Source organism: Rhyacophila brunnea, unplaced genomic scaffold, assembly GCF_057557595.1.
Source record: "Rhyacophila brunnea isolate RB1 unplaced genomic scaffold, BYU_Rbru_1.0 scaffold_13, whole genome shotgun sequence".
Lineage (NCBI taxonomy): Eukaryota > Metazoa > Arthropoda > Insecta > Trichoptera > Rhyacophilidae > Rhyacophila > Rhyacophila brunnea.
In genome coordinates, this window is record NW_028232785.1 from 548,234 (window position 1) to 571,078 (window position 22,845).

Consider the following 22,845-nt stretch of genomic DNA (forward strand, 5'->3'; position numbering starts at 1 on the left):
TGTCAGTTTTGATTTCTTCGATGTAATGAATTCAGAATTTGAATACGCACATATTCCACTAACACGTATCTCAAAACATACTTTATAACACAATAGATTTAAGCAATGACACAAAACTCGTATCACAATAAAAGACTTATAAATATTATAAGCTCGTATCTTCAGTTATGTGTTTGTGTGTACAGATGTACAAGATACGTGTTTACTGCAGTAATATTGTGGAATGATTCACAGTAAAGTTGCAAGGCATTCACGAGTCTTCGACAATATGACTGATCGGTCGAAAGTATAGTGCGATAGATTGAAGAATCATAACATTTTTTTCATGAAACTATGTGTAACTATACTAAATGGATATTTCATAGAAGAAAACTTATTTCTGAATTAAAAACTGAGAGAATAAAGTTGTTATTTGCCTCTCCTGAAAAGATGTGTTTTTTGAGATACGTGTTTGTATAAAATTAACGACGATATCTAAGCTATTATGGTTTGGCTTAGGTACGGTTTAATTGAATTTCAAAAACTAACCAACACTATCTGGCAATTTGCAGTCTTAGTTCAATGAGAACAACTATGACTGACAAAGTTTTGTGTGCACTATTTATGTCGGATCTTAACAGCCTACCTCCACCCTCGCCACTAGCACCATTATATTATATTTAAAAAAAACTACGTGAACCAACTGACAGAATGACACCTCAATGGTGGTAATATAACATCAATTTAATACTAAATTGTAATGCGTTGAATTTGAATTGCAAATAGTGCATGCGAAATGCATTCGTTGCAAATTTACTGTTGGGTGATGAATACATTATTTAAAATAGTCAGTAGGTGTCAGTACCTACCTATTTGCAAAAACTTTCAATAATTAAGAGGCTGAGGACACGAGGGATCTAAGTGTAGGGATAACCAAGATGAGAAAATAATTGACTTCAAAATTATGCAATTACAGATTGTCAGTAAGTAACTACTAGGTAGACCACGGCACCAAGGATGGTTACATGTATATTTTACGTAAAACATTTCACCGTGGCACAGTTCGCCGTGAGCTGTCTTATCGGAAAGAGATGCCCGTACACTACACGATTTTATTAGATTCAAAATGAACATTAATACAATTTTCATAGCTGATTTTGGCAAAATTCATGAATTCAAGAATGAAAACCTAACCTAACAAATAATCCAGTAAATCGGCTATTTTCAAAATTTGTTTGCTGCTGGCTTCCTATAAAATGTAAACCGACAAGTACCTACCGTGTTTTATTTAGACATGAATTATGTCACTACTATACTACCCAGAGAGGTTGGACGGTATTTAAGGGGGGACATGCTCAGCGTAGGTCAAAATGGAGCTTTTATTCTATTTTCAAATCATGATCCTGGACATTCCTTAAACATTGTAGATGGTCTATTTACATAATTTTGAAGCCTTATTATCCTTTATATTTATTTTAAACATTTGATGACTGCAAAAAGTATTTTTATTACATAAAATAGTATTCTTTTAAACCTCTCGCTCTAATGTTTTAGAATATAGTCATATTTCAGTACATCCATGTGCAGTGGTGTTAAGATTTTTTAGATTTATTAATTTTTAAACGCATTTACAAAACCATTAGTAAAATTAATGTTAACATTTTATAGTGACATATTTACGATAAAAAATTATATTTTATAATCTTTGTGATCCCAAATTTGACAAGAATTAGGCATTTTATTACTCAAAAAAAGGGCAAGATTAACACATTTGAAGATAATTCTAAAGATACTAATTATAAGCTATGTCTTTGACCATTCAAATATGATAAACATTCTACGAATAATGTTTGCTTTATAATAATTATTGACGAAAGAATAAGTTAGTATTTTTTTGAAATACGCCATTTCTATTGGCATTTCCCAGTGGCTAAGCTACAACATACGGCCGTAGCCATAAATTGACAAACGATAAATGAAGTAGGGAGTAAGATCATGGCAACGAGCGTGTTTGAACATGTACCGTTAAAAAAATCGGTTAGGGCCGTTAAGTAACTGTTTTAGATTATTCTATAAATACATAAAGTAATGTCCTCTCCTAAAAGACAGATTGTTCGTAGGTAACTACTAGTTAGTCCATGGCCCCCAGGCTAGGATCTTTGGCGGGTCCCCTACCTCTCGCGAATGTGGTTAATACCCCGTTTACACGTGCATGGATTATCTGTTAACATTAAGAAAATGTATGGGTAAACATGTATTATCCTGCAGTTGGCAACATTGCATGTATGAATAAAATAAGTTTGGAAGCTTTTGAATTTTCATGCGCCAGTAGGATTTTTTCGATCTGCGTCGTAGAACGATAGTGGCGAACCTGCCGGCAAAAAAACGAGCTACGAACGAATTTTCAGGTAAACCGATTTTTACTCACGCCAAATGGTACGAAATAGTACCATACAATGACAACATCGCGTCTCGCTCACTCTTAAAGAATGAATTGGAGAAACAGTCAGCACTTTTACGTGTAAACAGTAAAGGTTATTGTCACGATAGTTTAAAATACGCACCATTGCTGCCAGTAAATCCATGAACGTGTAATGACGCTGTTAAGGCAGTGTGACACGATACAGTAGCATTTTACAGTGTCCGAAGTAAAATTAAGGCTAGAGCCCTGTCAGCCCCACACCTTGTGGGGGCCATGGGTACAGCCACTAGAGTAATGGAGTTGTCGGGTCCATGTCGACTGGATTTCACATTTATCTCCTTATACCTACTTATTATTATCGTAAAACATTTTGGAAAACGCACCAATTTTGAATTTAAATGCCGTTTTGTTGATTTTTAAACGATTTCACTTCAATTTTTAGAGTCCCGAACATAATTCGATTTGAATCGAGCACCATCTTATAAAACTCGACATTAAAACAGATATCACTTTTAAAAACGCGTTTTCTATCTGTCACCATAAGTAACACAAATTTATAATAATGTCAGTTAATACTTTCTATAATATAATCGATATAACCTCAAATCACAATTATTATTCTACAAAACTATTTAAATCTGAAATCAACACATTCAGGGCTCGAAATGGACCGAAGCGCACCGGAGCGCCGTTCCGGTTCATAAAATCCTGAAAACTATCGCTCCGTCTCGTGGAAAAAAATATTTGCTCGTCTGAGTTAGGTAGATAGGCCATTAAACAAAAAAATCTAACACTAATTTTTATAAAATACATAATGTCCGATCCTAATAGTATCATATGGGCCTCCACAGAGTAGAGGTTTGTATTAACAGATTTTGTTTTTTTACGAGAAATGGATGTCAGCCACTTGCTCAACCTATTAGGTCCATACCCTGACTCACACACAAATTGAAAAACAATATGTGTACTTGCCAGACCCAGGATTTGATCCTTGAACCCACGGCGTGATAGTTCAACGCTTAAGCCGCACGTTAATAAAATAAATAACTATGTTAATTAATATTTTCGTAAAATTCTTAAGGCCATGCATTAGTTGAGGCACGGTCTAAAAAGATCGTTGCTAGGCGATGCGCGGATTGCGGGTCGCGGGTGCAAATGACGCCTGTCAAACGAAATATTATTTGTCATATAAATCCAACATACGTCCATTTTATGTTCTGTTTATTGTTCTATTAGTAACAATAATAATATATTCATTGACATATTTTCTTTTTAAAGTAAATGGGTAACGTTTTTAGTCATCTTTACACGATTTTAGAATTAATTGGCCCGTCGCCATCACGCAGCAAAGTGACGTGTTTCTGGCTCGACGTCATCTCACTGAATGCGAGCGAGTCCAAAATTTCGTCGCGCCTACAGTTGAAAATTATTTGGCGTTTCACTGATGCGTCACCTTAAGCGTTCCGGTTCGTAAATTTTCCATTTCGAGCGCTGATACACATTGGTATCTATTCGTGTGAGGTTTAACAATAAATCAATGCATTTTTCCTCACTAATTACTACTAAAATATAATCTAAAAACACAACACTGGAAATTATCAGCTGTCAAACTAATAGGAGTCTGACTGTCATTTCTTTTCTTTCGCGAACCGATTATACACTTTGACCTGTCAGTATATTTTCAAATTTATAATTTGCGGAAAATCTGTAGAGACTGCGATGTTTTGAATTCAGCATAGGTACCAGGGTAGGTATATCAAGAAATTATTTAACACGTCATAACATTATAAGTAGATACCTATAGGAAAACTTGCTGACCCAATGTCACCGTGATGGTGTCTGACCCCTGGGAAACAAAAACAACAAAGCAACGATAATAATATGAAAGAGTCACTCACCGGTTTCTGTGTCGACCGTGTACGGGAGGCCTGCCCACGGGTCTTCGATGCCGGAGTCCTGCGCGCCGTTCAAAATGGCGGAGCGATCGCGAAATGGCCGCGGTGACAAGATGGCGGCGCCGGGAAAATTGGCGGGAACGAAAAGAAAATACACAATTAGTTCAACATGTTAATGTAAGTTACCAATGAAAAATACCTATGAGTAAAATGCCGCCTGTTGGCATAAGTTATACGTTACAGCAGTGGTGAAGACTCCATACTAGGCGATTATCTATAAGTCTAAAGTAAAGCATACCTTCTTAAGAAAAATAAATTTTGAAAAGGTACCAACAATGGCCCCCACACCCTGAAGGTGAACTGTGAAACGTGAACTGAAATATGACTATATTCTAAAACATTAGTTCGAGAGGTTTAAAAGAATACTATTTTATGTAATAAAAATACTTTATGCAGTCATCAAATGTTTAAAATAAATATAAAGGATAATAAGGCTTCAAAATTATATAAATAGATTATCTACAACGTTTAAAGAATGTCCAGGATCATGCTCTGAAAATACCATAAAACTCCATTTTGACCTACGCGGCGCACATGGGCCCTTGATACAAATTTAACTGTGGAAACTGGAATACAATTAAGAATTTGGAGACAGCTTACCGTGCGCATCTTCCCCTCGTGTTGTGGCTGCGGCGACTGCTGGGCCATGGCTTCCTCCAGCAGCTTCTCCGTGGATGCCAGGGACCTCGGCGACAACGGAGACCCGCCCATCAACAGCGGCTCGCCGGCAGGCAGGATCATGCATTTTGGATCCGTCTGCGTGAAAAAATAAACATAGTAAAACAAAACATAGTACCTATCTACTATTGTCACTGTGTCAGCATTCTCGTAGTGATATGGGTGGTTCACAATAATTATGGATCAAGTCCATCAAAATGGATCCTGTGGGTCTATTCTATAGGTACCTACTTATCGACCACTAAAGTGATGAAGATGATAAAGTGATAAACATGTGATCCTGTATGGCTTTGAGACATGGTATCTTACTAGTCTTCAAGAGTCTCGGCGCTTTTGAGCTTTGAGAATCGATGTCTCCGCCGAATCTTAGGGGTACATTGGTACGACCGCGTTACAAACACCCGAGTTCGTAAGCAGACACAGTACAGGCAGTGATTGAGGTTATCACGAAGAGACGCTTCACGTGGCTGTGACACGTATTCCGGATGCCGCCAAAGAGTGCGACACTTCGTACCCTTGTGGCACAGCCTCAAGGGTTCCGTCACCGTGGCCGGCCCTCCCTCACCCTGCAGCGGTGCTACAGGAGCGACCTACGTGCTGCAGGCCTGACATGGCGGGAGGCGCAAGAGTTGGCGATTGACCGAGGGAAATGACGTGAACTTGTGCTTGCCCTATGCTCCAATGTTGGGACGTGACAGGGTGGAAGAAGAAGAAAGTGATAAAGTGATAAATACTATACGTACAAGTTTCCGGACACGATTCCTTCAAACACTTAAAAACATTCAAGTTGACAATGTTCCTCTGAGGTGGACGAAACCGGTCCAGTTTAATATTTAATTGAATCAGTACCTACTGTACAATTGCGTCTTATTAAGTAGGTACAATGCATTTCCACTATGAATTTACAGTTAACACCATAAAAGAAAAAAATAAGAAATATAAATATTTTGGCATAGTTAAAATGAATCATTTGAAAATAATACTTCATTTGCAAAACTATGAAGTCGATGTACTCAGCTTGGTTAGCTATGCAAGTGGATCTTACTATTCATCAACTCTTCAGTCATTATAAGAATTCATAACAATGCTTACCGCTATGGGTGTCTCCAGACAGAATCCCATGTCGACGTCCTGTTTCCATAGTACTTCGATGAGATCCATGTCCTGGAACAAAGAAAAAAAGACATTAATATAACTCGGGCATGTCCCACTTCAAGTAGGGTTTGATCTTTTTTTTTTTTTTTTTGACCATGTCCGATCCTAATAGGATCATATGGGCCTCCACAGAGTAGAGGTTTTGTATTAACAGTTTTTGTTTTTTTACGAGAAATGGATGTCAGCCACTTGCTCAACCTATTAGGTCCATACCCTGACTCACACACAAACTGAAAAACAATATGTGTACTTGCCAGACCCAGGATTCGAACCTGAGACCCACAGCGTGATAGTCCAACGCTTATGCCGCGCGGCCACCGTGGGTGTGAATGATCTTCCAATATCACTATTCAACTAGAAACAAGTATTATGCAGACGAACCAAAAGTAAAGCTTTGGCAGTAAAGTTATAATTAAACATTATCGTAATTTATTTATTTAAGAAAACAAAACATTGTGGACATAAAAAATCTAAATTCAAGACGTGCACAAGTTGAGATTTACATTATAACATGTACAAGTACAATTTTATACAGAAAAATAAATTTTCAAATACAAAATACATAACACGTCACTGAAAATGTCTTCGTCTTTGGGGAGCGCATTGACTAGTCAGTCTTGGACGTCTCGCTAACGGTGCCTGATAGGCTTGACACGAGGAAACGGTTCCGATCCAGAATAAATCATGGCTGCGACCACGTAGGTAATTGACAGGCGCATGTAAATTCAAATTCATTAGGACACCAGGATTGGAAACCATCCCTCGCGATAACAGGCAAGTGTTTCAAGAGCTGATGCGACCGACGAGATTCAAGAGAGTGCAAAGTAAGCATGCCTTGTAGAAAGGCAGTCGGAAAATAACCATTTGACGAATTATCGATTTCCGAATTTAGTGCAGATTTACATAAAATAATGTAGGAGTAAAAGCAATACAAAGTTTATGTTTTCTTTTACGAATTTAATAAATTCAAATAAATTATATTTGAAAAAATAATGTCCGATGATGTCACCAACGTGTAAACTGCACCAAACGGCGCATTTTTGTGAATATAATAGTAATAAGTCTCTTCTAGATTGGTCTCGCTCCAAATGCGGCAATTTTGGTTATTAAACAAACACAAAATTAATGGCAACTGGCTTACCCTGCTGGGTTTGTTGTGTTATAACAGGTCGGAGATCCCAAGTGTGGTAAAATATGAGATAAACTTAAACACGTATTGAAGAATGTTATTTTCAATAGTTACGTCTTTACCGTAATAATATGCATTATTAAAGTTTGTCACGTTAATGTAACGTGCTTTCAATATTTCAAAAACAGTCGGCACGCTATTTGTAGGTACTTTTTAATGGTCTGACGTCCACGATGGCCGAGTGGCTTAAGCGTCGGCTTATAATGTCGTGGGAGCCAGGTTCGAATACTGGGTCTGGCAAATTTACATACCTATTGTTTTTCAATGTGTGTTTAGATCTTTGAATAAAAAAAAATAGTTAATTAAAAATTCAAGTAAGTTACAACTTAGTTATATCTAATAGATTTTCTGAGAAGTGTACAAAATTATGTAGGTATGTTCAATAAATAGAATTTTACATTCTTAAACTTAAATTATTCGTTGAATAAAAAATATAGTTAATTGAGAACAGATAAGTATGACTGACAAAGTTTAGTGTGCACTATTTATGTCGGATCTTAATAGCCTACCTCCACACCTCGTCACTGGTACTTATATATTAAAAAAAACTGCGTGAATTCTCCTGAATTGTTCAATGGTAAGTAATATGACATCAATATAATATAAGAACGTAGGTACTAAATTGTAATTCGATTGAACTTGAATTGCAAATAGTGCATGCATATTTTTTATATACACCGTTTTTAAATTTTCTGTTGAATCATATAAACTTGACTTGACTAGATTAAACGATCAAAAAAATTTGTACTTGATAGAAATAATATTGAAATATCATTTTGACATGTCATATTGATTTCCATAGTAAGGCACGTATATATTAATAATTTAGTTCCTAGGACCCCAGACCCCCTAGCAACCAATAATGGTGTCGAAATAACTTTTCATACAAAACAGAATTAACTGAAAATGAATTCAATTCTGTTTAAAGATGGCTAAAAGTATTAAAAGAATGCATTGGGCATCGTGTTCTGACATATTCTAAAAGTTTCAAATGTCTAGCTAGTCGGGAAGTTAGTTAAAAATCGATTGCAAGATTTGTACTGGACAAAAAACCACCGGACAAACAAGAATACGAGCTAATAAAAACGTTGTAAAATGGTAGGAGTTCCACTTGGGCCTGTGTATTAGGAACGTCACTACGTTAAAATCACGACAAATTCGAAACATCGCGTGCTTGCAACAATACCTTCACATATATTTTATTATATAATGTAAAAGCAGATTGATAAAAATATGCGATGAATATCAAATAGGTCACGCATAGTTTTTTGATTAATTCATATAATATGCTAAAACTAAATAATAATAAAAAAATAAACACACAGTCAGTGTATTAAAACATATTTTTTAATATTAATCAGTAACCAAGTAGTTATAATTATTATGGTGTAGTTATATCTACCTAAGTATTTTTGGCTATTGCCAAGTCACTGTGGACTATTAATTACTGCTGGGCAGCATGGCGTGCCGCGGAGGGATCCGGCCCCGCGGGGGGCCACGACGCAACGAAATCATCAATCAGGGTGGCGTGCAGCAGTGGTGCGCGGCAAGGGTGACGCATCGGTCCATTTTTGGCGTAGAGCTACGTTTTTATACTATACGATATACAGTCGATGCATGGCAGAGTTCTGTCACGAATATAATCTGTAAGGGACCTTGGCATTACGTTTGAGAGTGGACTGACATTTATTAGCCATATACATAGTTACCATTTGTAACAAGGCGCTTAAGATGTTGGGTTTCGTCATGCGTACTTCCCGAGTCTTTTCAGATTCGTTTTTAAACTTTTGTTTAATTCTTTAGTTCGAAGCAGGCTTGAGAGTGGGTCTATTGTTTGGGCACCGCATTAGTTGAAGTTTAAGAGGGTTCAGAAGAAATTCTTGAGACTCCTTTACTTGAGGTTGTATGAATACTATCCGTGGCTTTATACAACTGACTTTCTCTTAGGTATGCTTACATACTGCAGTCTGCAATTTAGAAGAGATCTTTATTTAGTTACGTATTTTTTTCGACTTATACGAGGTATAAATGAGAAGTCTGCCATTCTGGGCAGTGTTGACCTGTGTATATAAAAAGTTCTTTTTATCTTGTAATTATTATATTTCAATTTTAATCGGTTTTATTACTTCTTTCTTTACAATAATGTTTCATGTGACGTTGTGAACGTCTTCAACTTATAATTTGTAATGTCCACAATATGTTAAAAAATAAATTGAAATTGAAATTTACGTTATTTACATTTAAATAATAATATAGTTATGTTATAAAAAAAATTCGTACTCCACTGGAACAAAAATCCTACAAATAGGTATATACCCAAGTAGGGACCTTGCCTTAGCGACCAAATTTGGTCGCAACTTTGCAGGCACTATGTTTTAATTTAAAAAATATTAAAAAGTTAAAATAATTTCGGTTCTTCTACCTAAAACAAGGCGGAGACGATTTGCATTTCGGGGTGGAAAAAATGAATAATAAATCATTTTGAAAAAGGTGGGTCCATGAGAACAAATTTGAATTTATAGGAAAAGTTTAAACACTCGATTATCTAAAATTGCATGAGACGTTATTGAAGTATTTTCAGTCATTTTTCGCAGAAAGCGATCGCCAACTGTTTGGAAAGCGGTACATGTGTCAATTATTAGTAGGGAGCGGATTAATATGCAACAAAAAACATGATTATATGCATGTACATATGCACTTAAAATCATTGAAATATGCACTAAAACCAAAGAAATATGCAGTTAAAAATTGACATTTTTATGAAAAAATATTGTAAATACCCACTTCACCCAATATTACCGATAAAAAATCGAATAACAAATTAATAATCTAAAGCAATAGATATATACAATAACAAAAAAAACACAAATAATCAATATAAAGTTAATCAATTACAATTTTCAAAATAGTTTGTTTATAAGTAGGTACCTACAAATAATTGAACAAGAAATGCAAAATGTAAACTATGGAAACTAAACACAACTTAAAAAAACAAAAACGACACACTTAACTAAATATTATTTGCTGTTTTTTTGTCCGAAAAAATAAGTTAAGTATAATATTTTTTTCAATATTCTCTGGCATTAAATTTTCCGCATATCTGTCAGTATTTTGTTTATATGCAGAAAATGATCTCTCAACGTCCACAGAGGTGCCCAGGTTGACTTCACTTTTTCTGATAAATTAATGAAATGCTCGGGGGTGCCATTAAAAATGCAAATGCAAATGCATCTACCTGATTTAGTTATGTTTCCATAAAATTATAAATGCAAAAGCTCTAACATGTGCATTTATTAATGAAATATGCACAAATGTCTCAAATATGCTCTTACGTCTCAAATATGCATTTACATGCACATTAATGAAATAATTTGGATTCTGCGTCTTTCGAAACGGATTTCTGTGCAACTCCCATAGCTGTGCATACCTACACCCTAACAAAACATGCACTAGCACAGTGGTTCCCAAAGTTGACTGGGCTCCGACCCATGTAACAAAAATTTTCAATCTTGGGACCCACCTCTTAGCTGTCTTAGAGAAAAGAGGGCATACATATTGGTAATGCTCAAATTCCCTAGTGGCGAGTCGTGGAACTACTTAATGCTGTCTTATTTGTTCTAATTGAAATAAAAAAAATATTTTTTATAAGTGTTACCAATATGAATGAAAGACTGTTGAAATAAGAAACACAACTTAAATAAAAAAAAATATTACTTAAATACCTACACCTGCTAGGTTTTTTTACAAAGTTATTTCAATGGGAGGGATGTATTTGTTTCTTATTTTTCTTCATTACAGTTTTAGCATCAACTTCAACTTTAGTTACTTTTAATCGCAGTGAGTTTGATATATCCAATTTATTTCGGTATTTAGTTTTAATGTTAACCATAGCCGAAAATCCGACCTCACATAGATATGAGGTAGTAAAGAGGAGGAGGACTTTCATAGCTTCATCGAACAGGCAAGGATAATTATCAGAAACTGAAAGCCAGAATTTCGTTAACTGTTTACGATTGAAACTATTTTTCAGTGACGTATCTTCTGATAAATCAATGAGTTCTTCACTTGCTTTTGTTGACATACTAGTTGGTAAGTCGTCTTGAAATGGGTTACAAATCTTTTTTAATTCATGTATACAGTGGCGAGGGCCCACTCAATATTCACTCGCGACCCACTGGTGGGTCGCGACCCATAGTTTGGGAAACCATGCACTAGCATATAAATCCGGGCCCTAATTATTAGTTACACAGGATGTAATAATTGCAAACTCTGCAATTCTTCACTTTGGGTGGAGTTAGGCTGTTAAGATCCGCCTTAAATGGCGCACACTAAACTTTGTCAGTCATACGTATTTGTTTTCATTGAACTAAGACTACAATTATTTACAGATGGTGTTGGTTAGTTTTTTAAATTAAATTAAACCTTTAAAAAACCAAGCCATAATAAGATAACAGTCAAAAAATACTCGTCTGTCTATAAAATATATATTAAATACATTTTATATCTATTATAGTTTAGTTTAGACAGGGCTTAATGAATTTAAAAAAATGAACTAACAATGTGTACATACCTAATATGTATTCTTAATCCAATGAAAACAAATAAGTCTTAGTACGAATGAAAAAGTGTGCAGAATTTTGTCGTATCGTCCAAAGTATACCAAAACTATTATGGTTTGGTTTAGGCAGGGTTTAAGTGATTTTTAAAAACTAACTAACCATCTGTAAATTGTAGTCTTAGTTCAATAAAAGCAAATACGCGTGACTAACAATGTTTAGTCATGCGTGTTCCTGATAACTATCTTAGAAATAGGGAACATCAGTTGTTTATTCTCCCAAGGTGCAGAGTCAACCAGCCGTTGATAACGCCAATTGGGCGGGCAATAACTGTGCAATACCCGAGAGATTCAGGTTCGAGCCTGCGTTTTCTTACCGGAAAGGGATGACACCATACTGTCTCCAATTTTATTAGATTCAATATGAACACTAATTCAATTTTAACAGCTGATTTTGACAAAATTCATGAATTCAAGAATGAAAACCTGACTTAACCTAACAAATAATCCAGTATTTGCTGCTGGCTTCTTGTAAAGTGTAAACCGACAAGAACCGTGTTTTATTTAGACATGAATAATTGTATGTCAGTACTATACGACCCAAAGAGGTTGGACGGTCTTGAATATACGGCTATATATTTCCGATACAACATTTCACGGCGAAGTGTAATACACGGACACGTGATATGTTAACCAATGCATAACGTGATCCAATTGTGTCCAAGTGCAAGAGTAGATTGGTAGAAGTAGGGACATTCGGTTCCTACTTTAAGTCCCCTTCGACATTAAATAGAAGTACCGATTTCACTTTAGCTTCGAATACGTACCATATAATGCTGGCTTCGAAACATAGGGGCCTTTCCGCGTGCACATATAGAGTGGCTCAAAAATTACAGCTCGCACGGGTCTGCATACAATCTACATTCTACATAATATTATCGAAATCCTGACAAAGGTGAAGACGCATTGGGTTGATTCCGGTATTCGGTACCTTCTTCTATGGCCATATTCGCCCCTTCATTGGGGCATATGGACACCACGCGGCGCTGTCGCTCGCCAGTCTTCTTGCTTCGATCCAGGTCAAACCAGCATCCCGTAACTCCGCCGTATACACTCTGTAGATAGTATTAAGCGGCCTTCTAGGACACCGGATAAAGTTATACGGAAGTACGTGGCAACGCAACGCACAGGACCGAGAGAAGTGGAAGCAGCTTGAAGAGGCCTTCATCCAGCAGTGGATAGATTCAGGCTGATTATGATGATTCCTTACTCTAGATCGGTTACCTGCTACTCCTTACCCGTCAGATATTTCTGAGTTCCCTGTTACTTACTGATATTCCCGGAAAATATCTGAATGCAACCGATTTTCTGGGCCACACCGTGAAACAACCCCTACCGTTTAAATTAAATCTACTCGGATACATAGTGGATCAATATCCACAAGTAGGCAGTATAATAAAATATATTCTTACACAAGGGTACCTAACTATAATGTCCCCTAATACGAATTATTCGAATCTTCCCCCCTTTTTTAATAAATAATTCCACGCGATGTGATTGGCGGAACGACGATCGAACACTTGTGAATATCATCATTTCTTATCAATGGGGGTCAGGCGTTTTACGTGAATGGAATATGATTTCTTCTTTCTTTTCGTCAGGACATCATGACTGAGAATTCAACCAGCGGATAATTTCTTCTGAACGGGTTGGCCCTACTCCTTTCGGCATTCTACCACACGCAAGGCCTGTGACGACTGGAAATACTCTGGCGCTCACAAATTGATGCCAAGTAGGGCATACCTACAATATTTGTTTTAATATACTTATTAATGAATCATCAAAATGCTATCTAACGATTTTTAATAATTATGACAATTATTCTTCTTCTTATTGTGGCATCCCCTAGTGGAGGTCGGCCACCATCAAGGCGATCTTAGCTTTGTCGTCTGCTACCCGGAACAGTTCAGTGGAGCTGCACTCATACCAATTACGGTGGTTCTTAAGCCACGAAATGCGGCGCCATCCTATGCTACGCTTACCATTGATCTTTCCTTGAATGACAACTTGGGGAATGCTGTACTTTTGACCTCTCATAATGTGGCCGAGGTACTGTAGTTTCCTGGTTTTGATACTACGTAGAACTTCTCGGTCCTTCCCCATTCGATTGAGAACTTCAACATTTGTCACCCGGAAAGAATTTTGAGGATGCGTCTCCGTGACATCTCTTGGTTTGGCGTCCATACTTCCAGACCATAGAAAAGAATTGAGAGAACATAACAGCGTACCATACGTCTCAGACCTATGACAATTATTAAACTATGCCAATTCAATAGCCACTTCTGGTTGCAACACACAGAGCAGATTAATAAATAGAATTCAGATAGGCTATAACAACCCCTATACAATTTGAAACAGGGTTTTGAATGTGTGAGTGTCCTACGAAAATGAAACACATATTATAGAGGTGCAATAGTGTGTTGCAACCTTCAAATACACCAATATTTAATGAGCGTCAGTGCATAAGCCGAGAGCAGTTGTGAGAACAAAGGACAATCTTAGAATGACGTATTCTTGACACGTGTTTAACTTTATCCCATATTCTTCCACATTCGATATGGGTTGCATGTGACTCCACACCCGTTAGGTATTTCAGTTTCCATTAATTCTGTATTCCCTAATACCTCGTAGGACGTAGGTGAACTTATCGCTAGACTCGTGAGTATTTGAGTATGTAGAATGTATCTACCGTTGGACCACGCGCATTATAGTGGAAGAAAAACCTAAAAACTACGAGTCTAAATTATGAATTGGTAATAATATATTATCACCAATATCTAAGATCGACTTAGGTTTGTAGTATTTTGTGTTGAATGAAAGACCAAATAGCGGTGGTTTTAAGTACGTGGAGCTCTTATGTGCTGACAATTCAACAACTAATATGTCGGCATTTTCTAACGAAGCGACCGCATCGTCCGCTTCATGGAAAACCGTCACTGCTTTCAAAAGCTGTAATGATGGTATTCCTGCCTCTAATCGCCACCCCTAATCAACGCATTACCTGCCTACCCCCATAAACTTTTCCTATGCATGGAAAAAAATGACTTTTATCTGAATTTTACAACATTTTTATTAGCTCGTAGTCTTGTTTGTCCGGTGGTTGTTTGTCCAGTACAAATATTTCAATCGATTTTTAACTAACTTCCCGACTAGCTAGACTTTTGAAACTTTTAGAATATATCAGAACACGATGCCAATGCATTCTTTTAATACTTTTAGCCATCTTTAAGCAGAATTGAATTCATTTTCAGTGATAATTCTGTTTTGTATGGAAAGTTATTTCAGAAAAATGCGTAATCCAATCCACTATTATTGGTTGCTAAGGGGGTGGTCCTAGCAAATAAATTATTAATATATACGTGCGTTACTATGGAAATCAAAATGACACTTCAGTATTCTATATTTGTTTGTTTGTTTTTTATTTACTTCATATCAAGTACAAGTTTGAGCATATTGAGCATAATAATTCAACAGAAAATTTAAAAACGTTGTAAGTATATAAAAAGTTCTTTTTATCATGTAATTATTCATAATTAGGACAAAATCTGAAGAAGGTTATAGGTAGGTACCTACTTTCTACTATGATGACGTATTGAGACATTAATTAACAGTGTAAAAAATCGTGTTATATCAAACAATGGAATAGGTCTTTACAGCGATTATGATTGCATATTTCGACATAATGTAATATAAGTTATTACAAGTAAAATTAACATAATTTTAATTTAAAAAAAAAACATGACAAAAATTATTGCAATAACGAAAATTCTCTGGTGTAACCTTTTCGATAGGCTGTAGGTAAACTACAGTTATTCAACAATAGACGATTGTCGTCAGCCCCAACTTGATATAGATAACATATTAGATTGGGGCAGGCGTAACAAACTAGAATTCAATAAGTATAGATAAATGCAATCTTTTATCGTTTACCAGAGCCTCAAAAGTGTTGTTTTTCCAATACTCGATGCATGGCAGAGTTCTGTCAAGAATATCATCTGTAAGGGATCTTGGCATTACGTTTGAGAGTAAACTGACATTTATTAGCCATATAGTTACCATTTGTAACAAGGCGCTTAAAATGTTGGGCTTCGTCATGCGTACTTCCCGGGTCTTTTCGGATTCGAAGCAGACTTGAGAGTGGGTCTATTGTTTGGGCACCGCATCAGTTGAAGTATAGCCTAATGGTGGAGGAGGTTCAGAAGAAATTCTTGAGACTCCTTTACTTGAGGTTGTACGGATAGGTACTATCCGTGGCTTTATCCAACTGACTTTCTCTTATGCATGCTTACATACTGCAGTCTGCAATTTAGAAGAAATCTTTATTTACCTACGTATTTTTTTCGACTTATACGAGGTATAAGTCGAAATTTCTGGGCTTCATTCTGGGCAGTGTTGACCTGTGTGTCCCTGATAACTATCGTAGAAATAGAGAACATCAGTTGTTTATTCCCCCAAGGTGCAGAACCAACATGCCACTGGTAATGCCAATTGTGAGGGCGATAACTATGTTCAATGAAATTGCTTCGGGTGTTGATATATTCCACGTACGTGAGGATGAGTAGATAGATATAGGTGGACGTTGTTTTTTAAATTCTTAAAATAGGGTCTGCTTAACTCATCCGGTGTACTTCCTTGTACCTGTCTAATTAATATTTTTTGTATGTACACATTTCTACTGTTTAATAACTTACTATCTATCTCTTTTCTGATCTATCTCTTTTTTATCTAATACTGTTTTATATTTCTTTGTTTCTAAATGTCATGTTGTGAACGTCTTAAACTTATAATTTGTAATGTCCACAATATGTTAAAAATAAATAAATTGAAATTGAAATAATATAGATCAGTGGCGAAGGGTGGAGGTAGGCTGTTAAGATCCGACATAAATGGTGCACAATAAATGTTGTTAGTCATAGGTACGTATTTTGTTTGTTATCAATTAAACCCTGCCTAAGCAAACCATAATATTTTTGGTATATTTTGGGCGTCGGACAAAATTGTGCACACTTTTTCATTTACACTTATTGTTTTCGTTATTATGAATTCAAAATAAAACATTGACAATTAAAAAAAACATTACGTATTTTTTACTACATAAGTAGGTATATCAATTTTAAAAAAATATGGAATTTCATAATAATAATAATATTATGAAAACACTATCAAAAAATGAAATCTTTACTACTAGATAGTACCATCTGTTGTAAATATTTACAAATATACCTGAGTCATCTGTGTGAAAATAACAAAAGGTTAATAATAAAAATAATAAAGTTATCCGAGACGCAAACCAAAACATTAATACAAAAAAATAATAATCAACAGATGTCATAATAAAATATTTGTAATATTGTATATTTTTATTAGAATTACTTTTTATGTTATTATGGAAAACATGACACATTATTCATCATTAATTTGTTATATAAACATGTTTTTGTACTGTTTTTTCCCCATCGACCAAAGTCGAATGTAACGACGTGGAAACGTAACTGAAATATAAACGATTATGTGGTATCTTGTATTTTTTCACAGCTGTATAAAGAAATAGATTATAATTATTATACCTATATTATTTTAAAAAAAAAATGTGTCAGTCTATCATAATATGGGGTCTGCAACCTATCGAAGACTAATATGAGCTGCAGTCAACTGAAGGTAACAATTAATATTATTTAACTTGCATAATTTAAATATTTAAATATTTAAATAATTACAAGATAAAAAGAACTTTTTATATACTTACAACGTTTTTAAATTTTCTGTTGAATCATATAAACATGACTTGACTAGCTTAAACGATCAAAACAATGTGTACTTGATAGAAATACTGAATAATTAAATGTCATTTCATATTGATTTCCATAGTAGGTAGGTAACGCACGTATATATTATTTAATAATTTAGTTGCTAGGACCCCCTAGCAACCAATACTGGTATCGAAATAACTTTTCATACAAAACAGAATTAACTGAAAATGAATTCAATTCTACTTAAAGATGGCTAAAAGTATTAAAAAATGCATCTTGGCATCGTGCTCTGATGTATTCTAAAGTTTCAAATGTCTAGCTAGTCGGGAAGTTAGTTAAAAATCGATTGCAAGATTTGTACCGGACAAACAACCACCGGACAAACAAGAACAGGTACGAGCTAAGAAAAACGTTGTAATAAAATACAGAAAAACATAAGTAAGCAGAAGACACGAAACAATCACAGTAATATCAGGTAATACTATCGACCGAAGGTACTTGATGGAATTTGAATTTAAATTGTAATGGATTTAAGTTTTGTACTATTCCATTTGAGTCGTTTTTTGCGACCAGAGTTTCGCCTTTCGGCATCTTCAGGCGCTGTGTACACTCACCAAAAGGCAAGCACACACTGACAATATAGGTATTAATTGAGTTAGCATTTACTTGGTAGAATTCCATTTTACAAGAAGTGAAAATATAAATAATATTATTTATATTTTCATTACCTGTCTAATTTATATAATAAATCAATACAACAAAGTAGGTAAAAACTTATTACCTAGGTACCTATTAAATCAAGGATCCAAAGTCGCAAAAAACGACTCAATTTGAATAGTACAAAACTTAAATCCATTAGAATTTTAATCACAGTAATTATAAAAACGAAACCGAATAAAAAAAAATCATAGATAATCTATGTAACACTGCCTGTTTTCTTGCAGAGTAAAGGTGAGTCTTGTGGCAGTTTTTCGTTAGCCAGAAATCGAGGTATACATACATACAAGCAATATGCATACAAGTTTGATACGGTCGACAGTTTCATATACCTTGGATCTCTTGTAACTCTACATAATGATATTACAGAAGAAATCAACAAGAGAATCATGTCTGCGAATAAATACTACTTTGGCCTGTTAAGACATTTTAAGTCCCGCATACTATCTCGCCGAACTAAAAGCACTCTTTACAAGACACTTGTAAAGCCAGTGCTCACCTACGCATCGGAAACCTGGACATTAACTCTGCTAAATAAACGAGCCCTGAACATCTTTGAAAGAAAAATTCTCCGCCGTATATATGGACCGATCAGGGACGGCACCAATTGGAGGAGAAGATATAATGCTGAGCTCTACGGGCTGTACGAAGATTGCAGCGCAGTTCAATCAATTAAGATTGGGAGACTGCGATGGCTAGGTCATGTGCACCGTATGAATGACAATGAACAGAGACAAAGAGAGTGATGTCCAGCAATCCAGTAGAAGAAGAGGCAGGCCAAAGATTCGCTGGTTGGATAGAGCTGCCAGTGGGTAGTACCCCCATTCTGGGGATACCGAATTGGAAAGCGGCCACGCTGGATAGGGACAGGTGGAGGGAGCTGTTGGAGGAGGCCAGGACCCACACCGGGTTGTCGCGCCCCTGATGATGATGAGAAACCGAGGTATAAATTCGAATTTGTTAATATTAAAACTTATGGGAGAAAATGCTTGTTCGCAAAATTATGTTGTAATTTCAAAATGTATATAGCTGTAGTTTTAGAACATAAACATGTTCGTTTGTTGAATGTAAAGGGATAATGGTAGCCATTATTTAGACACGTAAAGACATGAGAAAGAGGCCACGCTGGACAATTGACGTCACGCGGCTTGCCGAAACGTATTAAAAAGCAGCATCTGCATAATATGCACCGATGCAACATTTTGCTATTATACCTGGGCACCATGTCGAGTGAATTTGATTCTTCATAGCGGATTTTGGCGAAACTAACTAAATAATCCAGTATATCGGCTATTTTTAAAATTTGTTTGCTGCTGGCTTCCTGTGAAGTGTAAACCGACAAGAACCTTCAGCACCTAGTACACTTCAACGTGAAATGGTGTATCGGAAAGAGATGACAGTGTACCATACTGTCTCCAATATTATTAAATTCAATATGAACATTAGTTCAATTTTAATAGCTGATTTTGGCAAAATTCATGAATTCAAGAATGAAAACCTAACCTAACCTAACAAATAATCCAGTATTTGCTGCTGGCTTCCTGAAAAAAGTGTAAGCCGACAAGAACCGTGTTTTATTTAGACATGAATTTTATGTCAGTACTATACGAGCCAAAGAGGTTGGACGGTCTTTAATATACGGTCATATATTTCCGATATAACAATTATTCACGGTGAAGTGTGCTACGGTGAACTGCATGCGTACAAGATTCCGGACACGTAGGTATATTATTATGGTAAAAGCCAAACAGATTTAGTGTCGTCTTAAAACTAACATGTCTGTGCATCTATTCTATACACAATGGTGCTATCGGCGACTATCGAGGGTAGTTTATCATATTTATGTGTTATTTAGACATGATTTTTTTTTGTCAGTACTATAGACTCAAAGAGGTTGGACGGTCTTTAATATACCTACGGCCATATATTTCCGATACAACATTTCACGCAGAAGTGTGATGCGGCGAACTGCATACGTACAAGATTCCGGACACGACAATAATTTAGATGTTTTGGTAATTTCAGACATACGTGCTATCGCTATAGCGCCGTTGGACTCCTCAGTACGAAATTTCACCTTTCCTAAGTGGGTCACGAATTCAGAAGCCGATAAAAATACCATTAAACAAAATTTAAATTCCAAATGAGGAAATAATATTATTAATAATTATTACAATCGTATGAAAGTGCGCAGACGTTTGACACAGTCGACAGACTCCTGGGATAATGGCAACACAGTGGAAATTGATAAGATAGTCACGTCATCGAAAAATGATATGCATTTCCCAACCTACTATCTCGTCCGAACAAAAAACACTTTACAAGACAATTTAATTGTAAAACCTGTCCTCATATACGCCACTGCTATATGAACATTAACGAAAATAAACGATAACTAAACACAGTGACGTGCCTGGGTAAATTGCCGCCCTTAAGGCTATACCTCAGCTGGGGCACGGTCTAAAATGATCGTGACTACGCGACGCGAACATTGTGCAATCGACGCCTGCAGAACAAAACATAATTTGTCATAAAAATTCAACATGCGTCCATTTAATGTTCTATTTGTAACAATAATAATATATTCATTGACATGTTTTCTTTTTCAAGTAAATGGGTAACGTTTTTTAGTCATCTTTACACGATTTAAGAATTAATACCCCCGTCGCCATCACGAAACAACTTGACGTGTTCACAGCTCGACTTTCGCTCTCCAATTGCCAGCGAGGCCAAAATTTCGTCGCACCTATAGTTGAAAGTTATTTGCCGTTTCACTTATGTAGGCTCTTGGAAAATCGAGGACTGACCACACTTCTACTGCTCGATAGAGGTGGGCTGCTAAAGTCCGACATAGATAGTACACACTAAACTTTGTCAGTCATACGTATTTGTTTTCATTTAACTAATAATACAAATTGCAGATGGTGCTGGCTAGTTTTTTCAATTAAACCCTGCCTAAACCAAACCATAATAGTTAAGATATAAATGGACGATCAGACAAAAATAGTGCACACTTTTTTAATCATACTGTGTTGGTTAGTTTTTTAAATTAATTAAGCCGTGCCTAAACCAAACTATAATCGATAAAAATATTCTTCTATCTGTAAAATATCTAACATTACGTATAGATAAATGAATATCTTTTTACTATTATATTCTATAGCTTGGGGTAGACAGGATTTCATTGAATTTTAAAAACCAACAAACACTATCTACACAATATTGTCTTCTTCGACCATGTCCGAACCTAATAGGATCATATGTGCCTCCACAGAGTAGAGGTTTGTTTAATGAAAAGAAATGCGATTGACCGACAAAGTTTATTGTGCACTATTTATGGCGGATCTTAATAACCTACCTCCACCCTTCGCTACTGCCATTCGGTGTACTTCCATGTATTTTACCAAGTTTTTATTAGCTCGTATTCTTGTTTGTCCAGTACAAATTTTTTCTTGTGTGTCCAGTCCTAGCAGTTAAATTATAAATATATACGTGCGTTATTATGGAAATCAATATTATGAAATGTCAAAATGACATTTCAGTATTCTATATTTATTCAGTATTTCTATCAAGTACAAAAAAAGTATTTATTAATACATCGAATTGTCAAGTTTATATGATTCAACAGAAAATTTAAAAACGTAGTATATAAAAAGTTCATATATTTTTTATATATACTACTCCTTACACTGTGTTTAATACTATTCCTTTGTTTTTTAAATGTCATTGTGTGACACCTTAAATTTATAATTTGTAAATTTGAATTGTAGCTACCACCAGCGTACCTTCCTTCAACAGACACCTTCGCCGTGATTTCTCGCTGGTGCCACTGCAGTCGAATTATTATATTTTATCAAAGCGTGTAAACAGAAATAGAGCCCGCTTGGCGTCGCATTGTTTTTCGGAATTTAGCTCGAAACAAGTGTTGCGGTAGGTCAGTCGGCGGGAGGTCACCGGAAGGTTGAGAGCGAATGCTTTATTCGAGACTCGAATCGTTTCTATTTCGACTCGGACGATATAAAATGTATAAGAAAACGCCAAATCCGTCGTTATTTTTGTTGTAGTTTATGCACCGACTGACGTATTTATTATACAGGTGGGAAATAATTATACTTGGTTTTGAGAGTAGAAACAAGCTTCACTGAAACGCAAAAAAATCATAACATTTATCTACCAGTAATTAACATTATATGCAATAAAATAATGTCAACTAATAAATCTTAAAAAAAAAAAAAATAAGGGAAGGCGTGAGAGACGAACCAATTCGACACACGGCGATATAACAGGCCAACCATAAAATCACATAAGCAATATATGCCCATCTATTCTATACACAAGCTATCGAGGGTAATTTACAAAAAATGTATCACATAACTACATATTTT

At 35.7% G+C, this 22,845-nt stretch overlaps 1 protein-coding gene across 4 annotated transcripts in view; it reads right to left on the bottom strand.

The window, feature by feature from the left end:
* Window positions 1-22,845, bottom strand: part of cnc (NFE2 like bZIP transcription factor cap-n-collar) — a 222,372-nt gene that overhangs the window by 129,311 nt on the left and 70,216 nt on the right. For all 4 annotated transcript variants that reach the window (XM_085941546.1, XM_085941547.1, XM_085941544.1 and 1 more), the window contains 3 exons: window positions 6,127-6,198; window positions 4,957-5,112; window positions 4,300-4,357 (listed from right to left, as the gene is read on the bottom strand). In XM_085941546.1, the coding sequence (XP_085797672.1) occupies window positions 4,300-4,357; window positions 4,957-5,112; window positions 6,127-6,198 (286 nt within the window). The remainder of the gene's footprint in view (window positions 1-4,299; window positions 4,358-4,956; window positions 5,113-6,126; window positions 6,199-22,845) is intronic.